This window comes from Coregonus lavaretus (genome assembly GCF_964263955.1).
Source record: "Coregonus lavaretus genome assembly, chromosome: 34".
NCBI classification, from domain to species: Eukaryota; Metazoa; Chordata; class Actinopteri; order Salmoniformes; family Salmonidae; genus Coregonus; species Coregonus lavaretus.
The window spans coordinates 1,239,167-1,262,720 of NC_140021.1; the positions used below are offsets into that span (position 1 = coordinate 1,239,167).

The window sequence follows — 23,554 nt, forward strand, 5'->3', positions numbered from 1 at the left end:
AGGTATTTAGTCAGCCACCAATTGTGCAAGTTCTCCCACTTAAAAAGATGAGAGAGGCCTGTAATTTTCATCATAGGTACACGTCAACTATGACAGACAAATTGAGAATTTTTTTCTCCAGAAAATCACATTGTATGATTTTTAATGAATTTATTTGCAAATTATGGTGGAAAATAAGTATTTGGTCACCTACAAACAAGCAAGATTTTTGGATCTCACAGACCTGTAACTTCTTCTTTAAGAGGCTCCTCTGTCCTCCACTTGTTACCTGTATTAATGGCACCTGTTTGAACTTGTTATCAGTATAAAAGACACCTGTCCACAACCTCAAACAGTCACACTCCAAACTCCACTATGGCCAAGACCAAAGAACTGTCAAAGGACACCAGAAACAAAATTGTAGACCTGCACCAGGCTGGGAAGACTGAATCTGCAATAGGTAAGCAGCTTGGTTTGAAGAAATCAACTGTGGGAGCAATTATTAGGAAATGGAAGACATACAAGACCACTGATAATCTCCCTCGATCTGAGGCTCCACGCAAGATCTCACCCCGTGGGGTCAAAATGATCACAAGAACGGTGAGCAAAAATCCCAGAACCACACGGGGGGACCTAGTGAATGACCTGCAGAGAGCTGGGACCAAAGTAACAAAGCCTACCATCAGTAAAACACTACGCCACCAGGGACTCAAATCCTGCAGTGCCAGTTGTGTCCCCCCGCTTAAGCCAGTACATGTCCAGGCCCGTCTGAAGTTTGCCAGAGTTCATTTGGATGATCCAGAAGAGGATTGGGAGAATGTCATATGGTCAGATGAAACCAAAATAGAACTTTTTGGTAAAAACTCAACTCGTCGTGTTTGGAGGACAAAGAATGCTGAGTTGCATCCAAAGAACACCATACCTACTGTGAAGCATGGGGGTGGAAACATCATGCTTTGGGGCTGTTTTTCTGCAAAGGGACCAGGACGACTGATCCGTGTAAAGGAAAGAATGAATGGGGCCATGTATCGTGAGATTTTGAGTGAAAACCTCTTTCCATCAGCAAGGGCATTGAAGATGAAACGTGGCTGGGTCTTTCAGCATGACAATGATCCCAAACACACCGCCCGGGCAACGAAGGAGTGGCTTCGTAAGAAGCATTTCAAGGTCCTGGAGTGGCCTAGCCAGTCTCCAGATCTCAACCCCATAGAAAATCTTTGGAGGGAGTTGAAGGTCCATGTTGCCCAGCAACAGCCCCAAAACATCACTGCTCTAGAGGAGATCTGCATGGAGGAATGGGCCAAAATACCAGCAACAGTGTGTGAAAACCTTGTGAAGACTTACAGAAAACGTTTGACCTGTGTCATTGCCAACAAAGGGTATATAACAAAGTATTGAGAAACTTTTGTTATTGACCAAATACTTATTTTCCACCATAATTTGCAAATAAATTCATAAAAAATCCTATAAAGGGATTTTCTGGATTTTTTTCTCTCATTTTGTCTGTCATAGTTGACGTGTACCTATGATGGAAATTACAGGCCTCTCTCATCTTTTTAAGTGGGAGAACTTGCACAATTGGTGGCTGACTAAATACTTTTTTCCCCCCACTGTATAACACACATTCCTATGTGAATTTGGTCGGGTCGCCCACAAAGTTACATATTGCAACTTTACTATGAAGTGGAAAACGTAGCCGGTTGAAAATGAGTCTGCCACCGGCTGATTAGCAGACGGCAGGTGCTAATGGAAAACACTGAGTAAGCATGTTCGTTGGACGGCGTATACCATGTGTATCCCGTACATACGACAAATAAAGACTTGAAACTTGAGTAACCCACCCACACAAAAAAACTACAGGTATTAGGCTGTATGGTTTACACAGTGTTCAGACCGGTTTTAGGATTACAGTGTCTGACTGTTGTGGCTGTGCCAGCATTAAAGAGGATAACAAAATGAAACTGGTGGTGGTGGGAGAGCTTAAAGTGGAATTGACAGCGTTTTAGCAACATGAAATCTCATTAAAATCTGTTCATATACACCCCCTGGAAGAATGACACTTTTTTATTTTATTTACATTTTCGGACAAGCGAACACTTAAATATGGTCATTTTCACGTTTTCATCAATTCATAGAATGTTTGGGAATTATGTATACTAAGGCATTTGTGAAGATTCTATATCAATATAGAGTGGGGAAGGGGGCCGTGCGTTTGGACAATTAATAGACACTGCAGTAAATAAAACCTGATAAAAACATCTGTCTTGTCCAGGACCAGAGTCTACGCAGACCGGTGTTCCGTAGCCAATCAGAGCTACAGTAGGTCTATATGCAAATAAGCCATTTGCCACACAGGCCTGACATCATTCACTTTGAACTGGACTGTGTGTTTACAGGCAGTAGCAACAGCACGACTTTAGATCATTAGAACGCAATCGCCAAAAGCCACAAAATACACCTGAATGGATTTCTGCAAATATGTAAACACCACGGGAGTCCCCTTACATTTGCGAAGTTCACAGTCCTATTGATCAAACAACCATGAAAAGGTAGGCTCTCTCCCTCAGTTGCCTACGCACATCAACAAGATCAACAACTAATGCTAGCCAGAGCGAGATGAGCTAAAATCTAACGAGGGAACATTAGATAAACCCTCTCAAACCTTTTCAGCTAGTTGGCCGTCAACATTGCACTGATAAACGATGAGGAATAGTAGCCTGCTCGTCCTTCTGTAGCTTGCCTGGCAATGCATGCTGGTCCCAACCCACGTTTTGACAACTGAATGGGAACTTGCCTGCCCGCCCATTTGCCTGCAAATACATTTGATTGACAACTAAGAGATATGCTAACTGTGGATAATAGTTCAGCATAGCTAGCTAGCAAGCGATTCACATTTCTTGCTAGCTAACCAAATGACACCTGCATCTCTATCTGTAGCCAACGAAAAACAATATGACTGGGAAAATTCAGTCACTCACCCACTCCTCCACTGACATGACATCCTCCCAGCAGCTAGCTAGCTAGCTAGCTAGCTAGCTAGCTAGCTAACTAACATTAGACTCAGTGTTTTTAGCTTGCTAAATAAATAGGTGGCTACATAAATAGATTTGCTAGCCCAGGGGTGTCAAACGCAATCACTGCATGGGCCATATTGGAAAAAAAAGAAACGAATTTGAGGGCCAGACATAGCCTTTTAATTTTTTTACAAAAAAGTGCAATTGCGACCCAAACTGGCCATTGTTTTATTTGAAAAGATATGGCCTTTTATAATGTCCACTTATGTACATAGGATGCTGTATATACCATTTTAACATATTAAAACAAAAGAAGAGAAATCATATTTTCCAGCCTTTGCTGCTATTACATTTTACATTTTAGTAATTTAGCAGACGCTCTTATCCAGAGCGACTTACAGTTAGTGAGTGCATACATTATTTAATTTTTCATACTGGCCCCCCGTGGGAATCGAACCCACAACCCTGGCGTTGCAAACGCCATGCTCTACCAACTGAGCTACATCCCTGCCGGCCATTCCCTCCCCTACCCTGGGCCAATTGTGCGCCTCCCCATGGGTCTCCCGGTCGCGGCCGGCTACGACAGAGCCTGGATTCGAACCAGGATCTCTAGTGGCACAGCTAGTACTGCGATGCAGTGCCTTAGACCACTGCGCCACTCGGGATAATCTTGATTTGCTTGCAGAGGTGTATAATATGTTGCGACCCAAATCACAAAGTATTTAAAACTCAAAATAACAAAAACGTAGCTCTAGGTTTTTGTAACATTGAAACTTAAACATGTTTTCGCTTTTTTTTTTTTGCACTGCGTGGATCCCCGGTGCGGTTGAACGCAGCATTGCTGTATGGTGCACTCAACATGTTGCTGTAACAGGCCTACATGTTTCTCCTTTGCAGGGTGTTTCGTTGCAGGTTTTCTGTTTTTGGTTATTTCATTGTCAAGCTTTAAAAACCGAAGCCAGACTGCAACATGTTAGTAGCCTATCTAGGACTGTGGCATGTGTCTGTACTCTTTCCCTCCGCTGCACGCTGTAAACGGGACACACGAAAGCAGCGCAACTGAAGTTGAATTCACCGATTGCGAGCGCATCAGGCTGTAATTTCATATAGATGACTTAACTGTTGACTCATTTATAAAATCGCTTGTGTGTCCTGTTCGCTTGTGTTTGACACGTGTGCTAGCCTATTAGCAACGTTATGACTGACGTGTGATCATTGCCCTTTGCTAGTTTGATTGTATCAACATTCCCAGCCTTAGTTACAGTCTTCTGTTTATGTTCAAAATATTGAGCCGTTGAAACTGAAACAGTGCATCCTGAATGGAGGCAGCAAACAATGTACCAGGTCAGCTGTGATTTACAACCTGATAGCAATATTTTTTGGACTACCAAGAAATGTATTGGTGAATTATATGAATCATGCATTGAACTGCATCCATCTATTCTGCCAACAATGCCTTAGTGTACGTCATGGAACGTTGAATCAAATAGAACCTATTTAAAAATATATATATATTTTAAAGTTGGTTTTGTAGCATAAACTGGGAATTTGATAATTTTGACTGATATTATGATTGTCATTTTGTTTCATATCGGCAAAGTAGTTAAAACGCTTTCAGTTTCCACTTTCTGTGGTCTTCCAGAGGCCAGGCTGTGATGTCTGTTTAAGAGCTGCTAAACCACTCCCACCAGACCATGGAGGAAAGTGAACAAGCCGCTAGGAGATAGAAAACAGACCCACTTTACTAGGCTACACAATCACCAATTCATCCGGGTTTTGATTGGCTAGCAGTGTCTTCAATCATTTTGTTTTTGCGTAGAATATAAGAAGCAGGTTCCATTGAAATTAAATAAAGAGGGAAAAGGCATTTCTTTACACATTTCAGGAGGTGTTCGAGAGTTGGGAGACATTGATGTAACACCCCCCTCCCCTCTCCTTCCCTCCCTCCGTTCTCCTTCTTCCTGGAGTAGTGACCTCGTGCTCCTCAGCTCCCACTGCCAAATGCCACAGGCACAGGAAACGCTCACAGGAAACTCCACTGCACTGCATCGGCTGAGCAGAGGACTGGCTGTTCCACGAGCAATGACTGGCTCAACTACACTATCGTCGATGTTTATTACCATTTAATTTAAAATGGCAAGAAAAGTTAATTCCCGGGTGAAAGACTGAGAACATACCTCAAAATTGTATTCCCTGTCTGTCCTGCTCTGTGAGATCCGCTTCAGCACAATCTTCTCTATATGCACAGCTGTAAGGACAGAGGGAAGAGGTTACTACATACATTCATATTAGGGGTTTAACGGTTCACCAAACCCACGGTTCGGTACGTATTGAGGTTTTGGGGCCATGGTTCGGTTTCGGTACAAGCGGGAAAATGAAATGCCAACAGTTACTGCAGTTAATTTTTGTTTAAGAAAATACAAAAGTAAATGGTAATTCCATATACACTACATGACCAAAAGTATGTGGACACCTGCTCGTCGAACATCTCATTCCAAAATCATGGGCATTAATATGGAGTTGAACCCCCTTTTGCTGCTATAACAGCCTCCACTCTTCTGGGAAGGCTTTCCACTAGATGTTGGAACATTGTTGCGGGGACTTGCTTCCATTCAGCCACAAGAGCATTAGTGAGGTCGGGCACTGATGTTGGGCGATTAGCCTGGCTTGCAGTCGGTGTTCCAATTCATCCCAAAGGCGTTTGATTAATATTAATTATTAATATGCCATTTAGCAGACGCTTTTATCCAAAGCGACTTACAGTCATACGTGCATACATTTTTTTTGTGTACGGGTGGTCCCGGGGATCGAACCCACTACCTTGGCGTTACAAGCGCCGTGCTCTACCAGCTGAGCTACAGAGGACCACAAATTGATGGGGTTGAGATCAGGGCTCTGTGCAGGCCAGTCAAGTTCTTGCACACCAATCTCGACAAACCATTTCTGTATGGACCTCGCTTTGGGCACGGGGGCATTGTCATGCTGAAACAGGAAAGGGCCTTCCCCAAACTGTTGCCACAAAGTTGAAGCACAGAATCGTCTAGAATGTCATTGTATGCTGTAGCGTTAAGATTTCCCTTTACTGGAACTAACTGGCCTAGCCCGAACCATGAAAAATGCCCCCAGACCATTATTCCTTCTCCACCAACCGTTACAGTTGGCACTATGCATTGGGGCAGGTAGCGTTCTCCTGCCATCCGCCAAACTCTCTCTGTCCATAGGCTATTCTTGTTGAGCAGTGGCAAAAAAAAAACTCTCTCTGTCCATCGCCGTTGTAATCTACAGGGTTTGCCAAAATGTTCCCAAACTGGAGATTTAAACGATGATGGAGAATCCTCCTGGTTTGTCAACCCCACCGCTCGCCATCTTACAGAACTAGTTCCCGGCTGCGCCTCACAAAAGGAACGTTTCAAATGCGCCAGTTAAGATTAGAATTCGTGCGCGTAGGCTCTAGTTGTTTTCACGGAATAGCCTGAAACATTAGCTCAGATTTACTCAAGAGGAATACAACGCAGCGTAGGTATAACCTATAGGCCTAGGGTTTGTATATATATATATATATATATATATATATATATATATATATATATAATTAATGCATTCATTCGGGTTCAATGTGGACCGAACCGAGGTCCCCTTACCGAACAGTTCCATATGAATACGTGTACCGTTACACCCCACATTCTTATTGGACTTAGTTTACAGTAATAGTAGTGTGTGTGTGTGTGTGTGTGTGTGTGTGTTTGACTATAGTGTGTATGGGACTGTGTCGACATTCTCTTCCCAGTGGACTGTGGATGTGTGCATTTGTGACTGTATCTGTCTGTGTGTCTGTCTGTCTGTGGCTTACCTTCCCTCTGGGTTCTGCTTCCCTGCTGGGTCCTGCAGCTGGGGGGTGTCTGGCTGGCACAGTGCCCCTGAGTCCTCTCATCCAGACTGGCTTCGGTGGCGACGGCGGCTGGGCCCAGGTACTCTGCTTTCTGGGCCTTGGGAAACACAGCAGTGAGTAGAAAGCCTTCAACACTGCAGCTGCACTCAGGCAATTAAAGACATGATGACATCACACACAGGAAGAACACCAAGATGAATCAAACTATCAAGCTCCCGGATCATCTGTCAGGTGTGAGGGAGCGAACAGCTATCTGGTCTAAAATTAAACGTTGACGGCGGAGGTTTTGTCGTGGTGGTGGTGCTATCGTGGTGGTGGTGTTGTCGTGGTGGTGGGGTTGTCGTCGTGGTGCTGTCGTCGTCGTGGTGCTGTCGTGGTGGTGGTGGTGTGGTGGTGGTGTCGTGGTGGTGGTGGTGTCGTCGTGGTCGTGGTGGTGTCGTGGTGGTGTCGTCGTGGTGGTGGTGTTGTCGTGGTGGTGTCGTGGTGGTGTTGTCGTTGTGGTGGTGTCGTCGTGGTGGTGGTGTTGTCGTCGTGGTGGTGTTGTCGTGGTGGTGGTGGTGTTGTCGTTGTGGTGGTGTCGTCGTGGTGGTGTCGTGGTGGTGTTGTCGTGGTGGTGGTGTCGTGGTGGTGGTGGTGGTGTCGTGGTGGTGGTGGTGTCGTCGTGGTGTTGTCGTGGTGGTGGTGTTGTCGTTGTCGTGGTGGTGTTGTAGTCGTGGTGGTGTTGTCGTGGTGGTGGTGGTGGTGTCGTGGTGGTGGTGGTGTTGTCGTCGTGGTGGTGTTGTCGTCGTGGTGGTGGTGTAGTCGTCGTCGTGGTGGTGTTGTCGTCGTGGTGGTGGTGTTGTCGTGGTGGTGGTGGTGGTGTTGTCGTCGTGGTGGTGGTGTAGTCGTCGTGGTGGTGGTGTAGTCGTCGTGGTGGTGGTGTAGTCGTCGTGGTGGTGGTGTAGTCGTTGTGGTGGTGGTGTAGTCGTTGTGGTGGTGGTGTCTTCGTCGTGGTGGTGTAGTCGTTGTGGTGGTGTAGTCGTCGTGGTGGTGTAGTCGTTGTGGTGGTGTAGTCGTCGTGGTGGTGGTGTAGTCGTCGTGGTGGTGTAGTCGTCGTGGTGGTGGTGTAGTCGTCGTGGTGGTGTAGTCGTGGTGGTGGTGTCGTGGTGGTGGTGGTGTAGTCGTGGTGGTGGTGGTGGTGTCGTGGTGGTGGTGACGTCGTGTTGTTGGTTGTGTCGTGGTGGTGGTACTATCGTTGTGGTGGTGGTGTCGCCGTCGTGGCGCTTTTGTCCTTCAGGGACCCACGCCATTGTTGATGAGGTGGTCTTTGAACACTTATCTGGTGGCCGACAGCAGCTAGCCCCCCCCCCACACACACACACACACAGGCGGACGCATGCGCACATCACACACACACACTTTCCCTGTTTGCAGCCCATGAGAAGGGGTCAGTCAGGGCTTTGGTCCCCGGCTATCAGCTAGGAGCAGACAAACACATACTGACAGTTACCCTCCGCTGAAGGTCAGCGGAGAACAGAACACAGTTCAGCCCCAGGCTATCAACACAAGCCCCTCAGAGCCAGAGGAGTCAGAGTACAGATCCAGTTGGCCTATACACTGGCACTAGTAGGCCTATATGAAAACAGGAATAGCCCTAGTTCTATATGCTTTGAATATACCAGGGGAAAAACAACCATTGCTGGCATTCAAATGTAGAACAATATAAGCCTAGACTTGGTCCTATTTAAGTGGCAGTGGCATACTGACTGATGCCAAACAACACTGGGGCCACACCAGCTGCTGGTTGTTTGAAGGGCCTTGCTTTCATGCAGCCTCTTTCCATTTGACATGGTCCAGGTCCAGGAACAACTGGCCTGAAATTGTTCCCTCTGATTTCATTTCGCAATTAAAAACTCGACATCTGCTGCTGGGCCGGGAGGTTTCACCATGAGGTCATCAAGGGATATTTTCTGGAACGAGTCAGTCAGTGGACATCATCATTTTTTTTCAGTGGAGGCTGGAGGGAGAATGAACAGCACGTTGAACTGGAGAGGGAGTCCCTCTATGAGCCCGTTTACACTTTACACAAAAATAGCCTAAATATGTGAATCTCTTCTACATCAGATTTGCAACTTGTCCTCTATATCCTGTACATCGATTGGACACAGCAGCACAGGTTAGAGATTCAGACCATCCAAATCCAGGGTTTCCCAAACTCGGTCCTCGGGACCCCCAAGGGGTGCATGTTTTGGTTTTTGCCCTAGCCCTACACAGCTGATTCAAATAATCAACTAATCATCAAGCTTTGATCAATCAGCTGTGTAGTGTTAGGGCAAACTCAGTCCTCTGGACCAAGTTTAGGAAACACTGATCTAACCCAAGCGATTCCCACCTGTGTCCAGTACTTGAGCCATTAGTAAACTATGCACTGGAAGGTCGAATTGCGGTTACCCTCAGCTCAGATAATCAGATTCCCATGGTGAACCATGGGCTGCATGACAAAATGACCATTGTGTAGTTAGCATGGGTGACTGAACCCTTTGTTGCTGGTAAACTGTGGGGGTGGATGGCTGTGTTCGCTATAACAACACACTAAAACCTAATGCCATATCAGTTCAGCGGTAGCTCTACTTCAGATCATAATTGCTGGCTATGAGTTGTGAGGTTGCTGGCTTCAAATTCTCTTTCTTCAAGTGGCTATATGACATCAGGCAGGCACACAGAGATACAGTGAGGGGAAATAAGTATTTGATCCCCCTGCTGATTTTGTACGTTTGCCCACTGACAAAGACATGATCAGTCTATAATTTTAATGGTAGGTTTATTTGAACTTCTATTGATTACAACCTAGATCAGCTAGATTCAGGCAAGAGTGTGCAAGGCGGTATTGAATCTGTCACCTTGATTACTCAAATTTCTCTCTCGACCTGTGTCGACCTACATTCATTCGTAGGTTGTAGCAACCTCATGATGGGTATAGGGAAAATGTAGTAGCCTAAACCTATCGCTGTTACATTGAACTGGGTGAATGGAATATGAATGACAGTCATCCAATATGTTGTAATAGAAATAAGGCCATGTTCATAAAAATAAAAATAATCATCCTCCCTCATCTTAAACGCCATCGACCGGCACTGGTATGAAGATAGGGGATTTCTATTGGACAGCAGTTTTAGCCTATCACACTTGTAGGTGATGTCATGGCGATGTTGGCTAGCTAAGGTCATGCGTAGAAACACGTCATCGGGTCTAACGGTCGTCTCGAGCCGACCTGCGCATGTGCAGGCTGTCAAATCAAAGGCACTCACTCCTTCGATATGAAGTTGTTTTTGAAAATAATGAAATCGTGTCAGTTTGTCACTTTCACAAGGTTGGAGTAATAACATCTTCAGCTACTTAAGACGTTGGCTCGAATCTAGATTGCACCATTAGATTTAGAGAAAATTAAACAACTAAGGAATACTTTTTCACTTCTCATTGAGTACGGTTACATGCACACAATATTACGATTATTGTGAATAGTCCGAATAATATAATAGTTCGATTTAAACGTTTACATGCTTTGCAAGAATAAATATTTCCCTAATAATCCTGTTTACATGGACACATCTGAAATCAGGCTACCTGATGGGACTTTGATAAAAGCAGAAAATTGCCAATCAAAATAAACGTTCTACCACAGCAGCCATGTTATTTTTGTGATGCCTATTTAATTCTGAGTTTGGACATATAACGTTTATATGGGAAAACTATTTCTAAAAGATGCATACTTTTAGTTTTTCCCGAACTCGCGCAAAACAAGGAAGCTTGCGCTGCTGGTGCTAGCACATGTGCAGATCTAATACACCGCTGTAACTCTGATTAAGGCGTTTACATGTCCTAATAATTCAAAAGATTGTCAGAAAACAAGCTGTTTTAATCGCTGTATGCTTACTTCGATTATGACCTTACGCCGATTAAGATGTTTACATGACCAATGCCATACTAGGCCTACTGCCATAATCAGTTTAATAATCAAATTATTATAAACGTACTCATATAAACATACCCATTGACTTCTCATACCCCTGCCTGGTCTGTTTCGATGTTGTGCCTCTGGGTTTAGAAACTCTTGTTGTTTTAATCTGCGATTTCCCGGCCATTTTCACGCAATGTTGAACCTACGACTCTAAATCTAGTGAACACTATTGGTGTTCCACCCAAGCAAGGCATTTGATTGGTTTGACATGTTGTGAGGCATCACTGATTTACACTGGGTTCATTCCCACCCCTATTTAGCTATTCTTTACATTTTAGTCATTTAGCAGACGCTCTTATCCAGAGCGACTTACATTATTTATTTATTTTTTTCATACCCCCTGTGGGAATCGAACCCACAACCCTGGCGTTGCAAACGCCATGCTCTATCAACTGAGCTACATCCTTTCCGGCCATTCCCTCCCCTACCCTGGACGACGCTGGGCCAATTGCGCGCCGCCCCATGGGTCTCCCGGTCGCGGCCGGCTACGACAGAGCCTGGATTCGAACCCGGATCTCTAGTGGCACAGTGCCTTAGACCACTGCGCCACTCAGGAGTATTCTTCTGCCATGAACTTCCCCAGGCTGTTTTAGGGAAGCCTGGTTCGTGACGAGGCTAGTCACATCCCTAATAGCAGCTGATATGGCTAAGTTAGGGCAAAACCCCACTAAAGAGGGCTCCATCTTGAGAGAATAGTTGTTATTTCTATGAGGATGTCACATACTAAGACACAGCCATACGGGGTCATCACTGGATGGATCAATTAAAGATGCAATATGCAGAAATCGCTCCGCCATTTCCTGGTTTCTAAAATTCTAATAGTTCCCCTAATTTCAGTTCATGAAACAAGCAAGTATAGTGTAAATAATCGTTGAATCATCTAAACCACTGTGAAATATATTTTTCATAATCCTAAATATTGTATTTTCGGCTGTTTCAAGCTGGTGTTCCAAACCGAAAGTAATATACGAAACAAAACAAAAAATGAAACTTAAGAACGGGAAGCATAGAAATAACACACATAGAACAGATCTACCGCTTCTTAGACTTGCTTTCAATGAGAATGACAGATCTATAACTCACATTTCTATGTGAATTTGGTCAGGTTGCCCAAAAACGTACATATTGCGTCTTTAAAGCCACAAAAAAAATACTGTATCTGAGGTGGTGTTCTTTCAAACAGTGGCACGGGGAGTGATCCAGCTGTATGTCCATTTCAACACAGTGAATCACGATAATAATAATAAACTCAAAGTAGGCCTCAAATAAAGCCTGGACTCTGTCCTCACATGTAGTGATTTAATTATTTAATTGCCACATGAGCACAGAGCAAAAATACATTCTTACTGTTTTGAATAAGGTAGGCTCAAAGGATTCAAAGGAGGAGTGTTTGTTGTTAATCCTTGGCACAAAAGCAGATACAATTTTCACAAATACTGCATCTTCCCCCATCTGTCAAATGTCAACCGTTGAGAACTAGACATACTCTTTTAGTCTTTTGTAAGACATTGGGATAGCCTAATCTACATTGTCAAAATGAGCCAGCGGAATTTTGAAAGTCTCACAATTCGGAAAAAATCAGTGAACAGATTCAAGAGATTAACTTTCTCCCCTCAGTCTCCTCAAAACACAGGCAAGAGTTCTCATGCAACACCCCTTTTTTGCTGATTACACAACGATTTTCTTTCCCTGAGGTTATGTGGCAGATGGATTTATATTCAGGGCAATAGAGCAACTAAAACTCATCCAAGATTGTAAACAACATGTTTAATTTGAAAGGAAAGCATAAAACTGGCATGTTTGTTATTATAGCCTTCTACAACTTCTCTCATCCTCTCTACATGATGCACTTAAGAGCCTAGATTTTAGCAGCAGCCCATCTACTATTTGTCAGTTCACTATTTGTCAGTTTATCTAGTTTGCAAACCTTTACTAAAGCATATGCTCTAAGAATCCGAGAATGGTACATGTGTTTTCACGGGCAACGCTGTGTTGTCAAGGGCAACGCACATCACTAACTTTCCCTTTTGCCCCTCCCTGCTGTCAAACGCGAGAGCATGAAATGACTTCTTGCATACACGTTCGTCTCGCAACCTAGCAGAGACTTTTGGTTTTAAAACATCCGGAACATTCAGAGATGGATGAATATGGACAAAACAGTACTTAGTCACATAGCATGAAGAGATTCATAACTTGCTAACGTTAGCTAGCTAAGTTTACCTAGCTACACGCCTAGCGTTCATCACCAAGTTAACTAGCTAACATTAGCTAGCTACATTAGTCTACTGAGCTACGCTTGCTATATTTACTGAACCAAAATAAAAACGCAACATATAAAGTGTTGTTCCCATTTTTCATGAACTGAAATAAAAGATCCCAGAAATTGTCCATACGCACAAAAAGCCTATTTCTCTCAAATGTTGTGCAAACATTTGTTTACATCCCTGTTAGTGAGCATTTCTTCTTTGCCAAGATAATCAATTCACCTGACAGGTGTGGCATATCAGGAAGCTGATTAATAAACAGCATGATCATTACACAGGTACACCTTGTGCTGGGTAAAAGGTGCAGTTTTGTCACACTACACAATGTCACAGATGTCTCAAGATTTGAGGGAGCATGCAATTGGCATGCTGACTTCAGGAATGTCCAACAGAGCTGTTGCCAGAGAATTTAATGTTAATTTCTCTACCATAACCCGCCTCCAACATTATTTTAGAGAATTACAGTCTCCCGAGTGGCGCAGTGGTCTAAGGCACTGCATTGCAGTGCTAGCTGTGCCACTAGAGATCCTGGTTCAAATCCAGGCTCTGTCGTAGCCGGCCGCGACCGGGAGACCCATGGGGCGGCACACAATTGGTCCAGGGTAGGGGAGGGAATGGCCGGCAGGGATGTAGCTCAGTTGGTAGAACATGCCGTTTGAACGCCAGGATTGTGGGTTCGATTCCCACGGAGGGGCAGTATGAAAAGTTAAAAAAATTATGTATGCACTCACTAACTGTAAGTCGCTCTGGATAAGAGTGTCTAAAATGTAATTTGGCAGTACATCCAACCAGCCTCACAACCGAAGACCACCTGTAACCACGCCAGCCAAGGACCTCCACATCCGGCTTCTTCACCTGTGGGATCGTCTGAGGAGTATTTCTGTCTGTAATAAAGCCCTTTTGTGGGGAGAAATCATTCTGATTGTCTGGGCCTGGCTCCCCAGTGAGTGGACCTGGCTCTCAAGCCCAGGCCCACCCATGGCTGCGCCCCTGCCCAGTCGTGAAATCCATAGATTAGGGCCTAATTAATTGACTGATTTCCTTCCATGAACTGTAACTCAGTAAAATCTTTGAAATTGTTGCGTTTATATTTTTGTTCAGTACAGCTAACACGTTAGCTAACCTAATGTGTCCATGTTGGCAAGCTACTGTAACATTATTTGGCTAAATGGCCAAACTAGCTAGCTAATAAATGATTATATATTAGTTAGCCAACTGGCTGGCTAACTTACCGGGCTCTTTGCCAACTAACTGGTAGCAACCTAGATATAATATGCAAACGTCAACGCTAGCTAGATACCCTAACGATAGTTAGCTAGCGGCGTCAAGAGCAGGGGCTCGAAACTCTTTAAAGTTAGCCACCTAGCTAGTTAACAAAACTTGCCAACTATTAATCAATGTTACCTGGGCGTTTATTCTGTACTGATTCTGCTGTCTCTCCTCTATGGCAACTTGGATTTTGTCCAGCTGCACTAGAAGGGTTTCTCTTTGATGAAAAGGGAACGCTGGGTGCAACGAGGCCATAGTAAAAAGCAGCGCCAACTGCTCCAAGGGTCCGACCTCTGCCTCCGTTGGACGCCCGCAAATCTGTTCTGTTCTCCCGAACGCTTTCCCGTCCGCACACGAAGGATGGAACGGGTCCGTGAAGCGAGAAACAGAGTAGCCGTGATAGTTTTTGTAGAACAAGGCGGGATCCATATGGCTCAATATCCGAAATAGTATTCCCGCACACTCCCTGCTGTCAGATCCCAGAAGAGACAAGCAGACCAGCAGTTTGGAGCGCACGACAGGGTCGATAACGTCAGATAAAATGCCCAAATCTTTCGGACTGTTCGCCCTGATCTCGAAATCCCGTAGAATTTGGTAATCTTTCCGTGCCAGGTCTTCCAGACAGGAGCCCAAAAACCGGAGCTCGAGCGGCTGGCACATATGCAGCAGTCCGCACATTAACTCGATCCGCTTGGCAGGATTTAGATGCAAACCAAACCACTCGAAAACGGTCTCTTTATCCAATTGAGATGGATATCCTGGGTGTCTGGAGGAATCTTCGAGCCTGTCCGAGATCGTGGGAGAGCCCGATCTGGGAATATGGAGATCCGGCTGTTCCTCGGTCGTATCATCTCCCTCCTCCGCCGTTCTCATGGGCAGCTTCGTTTTAAGCATTATCCGCTAGACTGGAAAGGCTTCAAGGCGTAAATTACGGCTAAATACAGCTACATCCTATGATCGTCTAACTGCTGTGTAAAGCAGAATCAACAGAAGCAAATCAATTTTTCAGTAATAATCACAGACTCTCCGCGACAAGCTTTAGTTTTAATTTCTCCTCCGCTGTAGACGGCACTCTGGTGACCTGTCAATCATTAATAACCCCCTCCCCCTTTCCATAGAAGCGTTCTGGGTCCTGAATTTCAGCTGAGTGTCAGTTTCTTAGAAAAGTGTCATAACAACTTGATTTCATCGTTTAGTAAAATGTGTGGGACATTTTACATGTGTTTAATGTTGAATCTGTAGGATCTTATGAAGTGGCAGGCATATATTATGTGATGTGATAGTATTCAGTACACAATTTATGTAAGCACGCATGACTGTAAGTCGCTTTGGATAAAAGCGTCTGCTAAATGGCATATTATTATTATTATTACTGCAGTAGTATACAGTTTCATGTATCCATTCAAAATGCTTAGGCCTAATGCAGAAGTTAAAATGATGTGTGTATTAAAATATATGATCTCTTATCTCTTGATTTAGCCATCTAAGCATTTAAAGCATGTGTTGGTAACACTTTACATGACAGTGTTCTTATTACTGCGTGATAATTATTGTTCCTATGGGCCTAGCTATAGATAAGCATTCCTTTAGACAATACTGACCCTTAGTGGCTCAAAAACAACATTGCAGAAGTAGTAAAACATTTTTTTTATATTTTTTTTATATTTCACCTTTATTTAACCAGGTAAGCCAGTTGAGAACAAGTTCTCATTTACAACTGCGACCTGGCCAAGATAAAGCAAAGCAGTGCGATAAAAACAACAACACAGAGTTACATATTGGGTAAAACAAAACATAAAGTCTAAAATACAACAGAAAATATATATACATTGTGTGCAAATGTAGCAAGTTATGGAGGTAAGGCAATAAATAGGCTATAGTGCAAAATAATTACAATTAGTATTAACACTGGAATGATAGATAGTGCAAGAGATGATGTGCAAATAGAGATACTGGGGTGCAAATTAGCAAAATAAATAACAATATGGGGATGAGGTAGTTGGGTGGGCTAATTACAGATGGGCTATGTACAGGTGCAGTGATCGGTAAGGTGCTCTGACAACTGATGCTTAAAGTTAATGAGGGAGATAAGAGTCTCCAGCTTCAGAGATTTTTGCAATTCGTTCCAGTCATTGGCAGCAGAGAACTGGAAGGAATGGCGGCCAAAGGAGGTGTTGGCTTTGGGGATGACCAGTGAGATATAACTGCTGGAGTGCATACTACGGGTGGGTGTTGCTATGGTGACCAATGAGCTAAGATAAGGCGGGGATTTGCCTAGAAGCCTGTGGGTTTGGTGACGAATATGTAGTGAGGACCAGCCAACAAGAGCGTACAGGTCACAGTGGTGGGTAGTATATGGGGCTTTGGTGAGAAAACGGATGGCACCGTGATAGACTACATCCAATTTGCTGAGTAGAGTGTTGGAGGCTATTTTGTAAATGACATCGCCGAAGTCAAGGATCGGTAGGATAGTCAGTTTTATGAGGGCATGTTTGGCAGCATGAGTGAAGGAGGCTTTGTTGTGAAATAGGAAGCCGATTCTAGATTTAACTTTGGATTGGAGATGCTTAATGTGAGTCTGGAAGGAGAGTTTACATTCTAACCAGACACCTAGGTATTTGTAGTTGTCCACATACTCTAGGTCAGACCCGTCGAGAGTAGTGATCCTAGTCGGGTGGGCGGGTGCCAGCAGCATTCGATTGAAGAGCATGCATTTAGTTTTACTAGTGTTTAAGAGCAGTTGGAGGCCACGGAAGGAGTGTTGTATGGCATTGAAGCTCGTTTGGAGGTTTGTTAACACAGTGTCCAATGAAGGGCCAGATGTATACAAAATGGTGTCGTCTGCGTAGAGGTGGATCTGAGAGTCACCAGCAGCAAGAGCGACATCATTGATATACACGGAGAAAAGAGTCGGCCCAAGAATTGAACCCTGTGGCACCCCCAGAGAGACTGCCATAGGTCCAGACAACAGGCCCTCCAATTTGACACATTGAACTCCAGTGGCGGCTCCTGAAAAAATTCTCAGGAGGGGCAATTTTTCTGATGATTTAGGTGACCTACACACGTGCACGAGTCCGTGCACGCGATTCCAGATATCTTTACCTCTGAATAAACTGCCTTTATTATACCATATCCACCCTGTCCAAAGTCTCTACTTGGTCTCAGTTCTCCAGTAAACTTGTGATTATCAACAGTACACAACGGTAACAAACAATTGGGGGAACTCACGGGGCAGATAGTAACCACTTAAAAGGAAGCGATTCCCAAACCTTCCATAACAAAGCCATCACCTACAGAGAGATGAACTTGGAGAAGAGTCCCCTAAGTAAGCTTGTCCTGGGCCTCTGTTCACAAACACAAACAGACCCCACACAGCCCCAGGACAACAACAACAACAACAACAACAACACAATTAGACCCAACCAAATCATGAGAAAACAAAAAGAGAATTACTTGACACATTGGAAAGAACAAACAAAAAAACAGAGCAAACTAGAATGCTATTTGGCCCTAAACAGAGAGTACACAGTGGCAGAATACCTGACCACTGTGACTGACCCAAACTTAATGAAAGCTTTGACTATGTACAGACTCAGTGACCATAGCCTTGCTATTGAGAAAGGCCGCCGTAGGCAGACCTGGCTCTCAAGAGAAGACAGGCTATGTGCACACTGCCCACAAAATGAGGTGGAAACTGAGCTGCACTTCCTAACCTCCTGCCAAATGTATGACCATATTAGAGACACATATTTCCCTCAGATTACAGCGATCCACAAAGAATTCGAAAACAAACCCAATTTTGATAAACTCCCTTATCTACTGGGTGAAAAACCACAGTGTGCCATCACAGCTGCAAGATTTGTGACCTGTTGCCACAAGAAAAGGGCAACCAGTGAAGAACAAACACCATTGTAAATACAACCCATATTTATGTTTATTTATTTTCCCATTTGTACTTTAACTATTTGCACATTGTAACAACACTGTATATATACATAATATGACATTTGAAATGTCTTTATTCTTTTGAAACTTCTGAGTGTAATGTTTACTGTTAATATTTATTGTTTATTTCACTTTTGTTTACTATCTACTTCCCTTGCTTTGGCAATGTTAACACACGTTTCCCATGCCAATAAAGCCCTTAAATTGAATTGAATTGATAGTAAGGTCGCAATGACACAGAAAGCAGTTCAATGTCGGGGTACAGAGTCGCTCTCTTACCAGGATCGCGGTCCGCTCTGACCAGGGTGAAGGTGGCCGGCTCCACTTCTCTGTCCGGGACTCATCCAGCCAAGTCTCCCAGCTGTATTGGGATTCAGCTGCCAGCAGCGTTTTCATTATTTAGTCCGTTCGTAGCGGGTATGTACACGATCAACAAGATCAGTCCAAAACCAACCACTGGAAATCCATGGTTGGCAGAATGTTTGTAAACTAAGTCTACAAATTAAAAACATAAAATAACGCCGCACTGCAGGTCGCAACAGAGACGCTTCTAGCCGCCATTGTCTTAGTTACGTTCAACGTTACGTCACGCATGACGAAAGCGCGTAAGTGCAAGCCCACAGACACCCATAGAGAATGTATTGAAAGCTTTGAAATGTGAAAAAAATAGATTTTACATGACAGGCTATGAGAGACTTCTGGGCGATTTTCAACTTGACTGAAATCGCCCCAAAAACGGGCGGGGCCATTTGAAGCACGACTTTAGCCTGATTTGACATTTAGTGGCTGGCAGATCAGACGTGAACACTGATAACTGCTGTTGCCGTGATATAATTGATTAGAAAAAAAATCCCTTCCTTTTCCCGTTTGGCAGTGCGTCGCCCATATCGCCCTATTGAACAAGCCGTCCCTGTTGAACTCTATCTGAGAAGTAGTTGGTGAACCAGGCGAGGCAGTCATTTGAGAAACCAAGGCTATTTAGTCTGCCAATAAGAATGCGGTGGTTGACAGAGTCGAAAGCCTTGGCCAGGTCGATGAAGACGGCTGCACAGTACTGTCTATTATCGATCGCGGTTATAATATCGTTTAGGACCTTGAGCGTGGCTGAGGTGCACCCATGACCAGCTCAGAAACCGGATTGCATAGCGGAGAAGGTACGGTGGGATTCGAAATGGTCGGTGATCTGTTTGTTAACTTGGCATTACATGCATAGTACCAAGGCCAGGATATTTCAAATCAAATCAAATCAAATCAAATGTTATTTACATTTACATTTTTGTCATTTAGCAGACGCTCTTATCCAGAGCGTCTTACAGTTAGCGAGTGCATACATTTTTTTCATACTGTCCCCCCTGGGAATCTAACCCACAACCCTGGCGTTGCAAGCGCCATGCTCTACCAACTGAGCTACACGGGGCCCATCATGCAGACCGTGATAATACACAGCAACTAGCCATTGTCACCTTTCCTGCTAACAGTACAGAAATATACACATGTACTGCACATCCTGTGGACAATCATCCTTTCTCCTACTCTGTCGATTGGTGCGACTTACAAGCGGTCAACTGGGCAGGGTTAGAGTCAATGCCATTTCATTTAAGTCAATTCAGGAAGTAAACTGAAATTCTAATTCCAATCTTTCTCATGAAAAAGCTGTGAGGAAAATTTGAATTAGAATTTCAGTTACTGAAACGGACTTCATTGAAATGGAATAGACCCCAGGCCTGATCACAAGTGCTCCCTTACTAACTGGCAGCTTTCAGGAGCAACACCGCAGCAACGGCTATACTATACTCAGGTGTAACATTGCAGCACGCATTTTCAATTTATGTTGAACTTACTGAGCAATTTTGTGTATTTATATGTTTAAAAGAATATCACCATCTGCGAAGAACAGGTTTGAATGACAGCAAATAACCAGAGCTATCCCTTTTTAAACCTGATGCCAACATGTAATGACAGGAGAGGGGTTTTTGTGTGTACCTGTCTTTTCAGGTACCTTTTACATCCTCAAACTAGGCATGGACTTTTCAAAGTTAATGAAACACTTGGTAGATTTCACACTACCCAAAGTGAGCCAGTCAGTCAAAGGGCTAACACAAGTCACAGAGACAGACTGACGTTGGTGATCAACCATAATGTCAAGTACTGCTGTGTGTGAACATATAAACGACAGATCCCTTGTTGTGTAAAATCAAACTTAGAGACAGAACTACATGCCGGTAACACCAGCTTTTCTTTTTACCCGAGTTGTGGCCACACAGACTTCAGTCAAGTCATACATTTGCAAATTCAAACTACTGCCTGACTGGTGGATGATCAGTAATGGGCTGAAAGAGCGCAAAGCAGCAGACCTTGATCCTGGTCGCTTTTATCCAAAGCGACTTACAGTCATGTGTGCATAAATTTTTACGTATGGGTGGTCCCGGGGATCGAACCCACTACCCTGGCGTTACAAGCGCCACGCTCTACCAATTGAGCTACAGAGGACCTTTACATGACAGTGTTCTTAGTACTGTGTGATAATCATTGTTCCCATGGGCCTAGCTATAGCTAAGCATTCCTTTAGACAATACTGACCCCTAGTGGCTCATAAACAACATTGCAGACATAGTCCATGCATAGTACCAAGGCCAGGATATTTCAAATCAAATCTAATTGTATTTGTCACGACACACGTGTTTAGCAGATGTTATTGCTTGGTGTAGCGAAATGCTTGTGCTTCTAGCTCCGACAGTGCAGTAATATCTAACAAGTAATATCTAACAATTTCACAACATATACCCAATACACACAAATCTAAGTAAGGAATGGAATTTAAGAATATATACATATATGGACGAGCAATGACAGAGCGGCATGGACTAAGATACAGTAGAATATTATAGAATACAGTATATACATATGAGATGAGTAATGCAAGATACGTAAACATTATTAAAGTGACTAGTGTTCCATTTCTTAAAGTGGCCAGTGATTTCAATAGGCAGCAGCAGCCTCTAATGTACTAGTGATGGCTATTTAACAGTCTGATGGCCCAGCTTTAATGCACCTGTACTGACCTCGCCTTCTGGATGATAGGGGGGTGAACAGGCAGTGGCTCAGGTGGTTGATGTCCTTGATGATCTTTTTGGCCTTCCTGTGACATCGGGTTCTGTAGGTGGATATTTTTTCACTCCTACAGACTCCAGTACCCCACTGTATGTGAAATATGTCAGATTAATCACACATCCTTGATAATCCCTGTATACTTCAACATGTTGATGATAATTTAACATGGCATTTGGAGGTGGTGTCAGAGGAAGACCCTAAAAATGGTCAAAGACTCCAGACACCTTAGTCATAGACTGTTCTCTCTGCTACCGCACGGCAAGCGGTACCAGAGCGCCAAGTCTAGGTCCAAAAGGCTCCTTAACAGCTTCTACCCCCAAGCCATAAGACTGCTGAACAGTTAATCAAATGGCTACCCGGACTATTTGCCTTGACCCCCTTTTTTTAAGCTGCTGCTACTCGCTGTTTATTATCTATACATAATCACTTTACCCCTACCTACATGTACATATTACCTAAATTACCTCGACTAACCTGTTCCCCCGCACATTGACTCGGTACCGGTACCCCCTGTATATAGCCTCCCTACTGTTATTTTATGTTACTGCTGCACTTTAATTATTATTATTTTTTTTTTTTTTGGTATATAACCTCCTTATTGTTATTATATTGTGTAACTTTTTTTAAACTTTAGTTTATTTAGCAAATATTTTCTCACTCTGCACTGTTGGTTAATGGCTTGTAAGTAAGCATTTCACGGTAAGGTCTACACCTGTTGTATTCGGCACATGACAAATAACATTTGATTTGATTTGATGACATTCAACATAGCTTTTGTAGCTTGATGTTCTTCAAAACGGCTTGAAGCCTTGAATTATGTTGGGACAATAATCAAACCCAAGCAACAGGGGGCAACATTAGATCAGGGTTCATCATCTAAATAAGAATGTGTTCTTAACTGACTTTGCCAAGTTAATTAAAGGTTCAATCCCAAAAAATAATAATTTGGTAGTCATAGAGGTAAACTGCTGAAATGTGCATGGCATGTCAATGTATAGTTGTCATGTCACTTGAATAACTGTAAATGCTGTCATATCATATGCAGAGGAATTTTAAAAGGACAGGCTCATTGTAATGGCTGGAATGGAATTAGTGGATGGAGTCAAAGGTGATTTCCAGATGTTTGATGTGTTCCATTTTTTCCATTCCGGCCATTACAATGAGCCTGTCCCCCTATAGCTCCTCCCACCAGCCTCCTACGATTTTAAGAGCTTTCTATGTAGCGTTTATATAAAGACAGGTGGAAGGCCTTCATTGATTTCCCTTCATAGCAGCAACAGCCCATTGCAGAATGGATCCAGTGACATTTACTTTGGTTTATGTATTGATAAAATGAGCTGGTTAAGTCCTTTCAACTGACATAAAGAGGCTAGATATGACCACGGAACCCAATCCCCCAAGGATATGTGTAGCGTAACATTTAACTTAATCAAATTTACATAAAAAAGTCTAGGTGTATCCGAAATGCTCAAGAGATTACATTTTTAGAAACTAAATCAAATTTGATTTGATGGCTATCGTTGTGGTAAAACATAACCTACGCTGAACAAAAAACATAAACGCTACATGTAAAGTGTTGGTCCCATGTTTCATGAGCTGAAATAAAACATCCCAGAAATGTTCCATACGCACAAAAAGCTTATCTCTCTCAAATTTGTTTACATCCCTGTTAGTGAGCATTTCTCCTTTGTCAAGATAATCCATCCACCTGACAGGTGTGGCATATCAAGAAGCTGATTAAACAGCATGATCATTACACAGGTGCACCTTGTTCTGGACACAATAAAAGGCCACTTTAAAATGTGCCGTTTTGTCACACAACACAATACCACAGATGACTTAAGTTTTGAGGGAGTGTGCAATTGGCATGCTGACTGCAGGAATGTCCACCAGAGCTGTTGCCAGAGAATTGAATGTTCATTTCTCTACCATAAGCCGCCTCCAACGTTGTTTTAGAGAATTTGACAGTACGTCCAACCGGCCTCACAACCGAAGACCACGTGTATAGCGTCAAGTGGGCGAGCGGTTTGCTGATGTCAACGTTGTGAACAGAGTGCCCCATGGTGGCTGTAGGGTTATGGTATGG

The 23,554-nt window shown here is 43.6% G+C and overlaps 1 protein-coding gene across 1 annotated transcript in view; it reads right to left on the bottom strand.

Annotated features, from left to right (window-relative positions):
- Positions 1-15,476, bottom strand: part of LOC311109400 (zinc finger CCHC domain-containing protein 2-like) — a 59,696-nt gene extending 44,220 nt beyond the window's left edge. Inside the window, exons 1-3 of the mRNA XM_084152262.1 lie at positions 14,548-15,476; positions 6,844-6,979; positions 5,171-5,241 (exon numbers count right to left, since the gene is read on the bottom strand). Of these exons, the coding sequence (XP_084008388.1) occupies positions 5,171-5,241; positions 6,844-6,979; positions 14,548-15,306 (966 nt within the window). The 5' untranslated portion in view covers positions 15,307-15,476. The remainder of the gene's footprint in view (positions 1-5,170; positions 5,242-6,843; positions 6,980-14,547) is intronic.
- Positions 15,477-23,554: the final 8,078 nt, after the last annotated feature.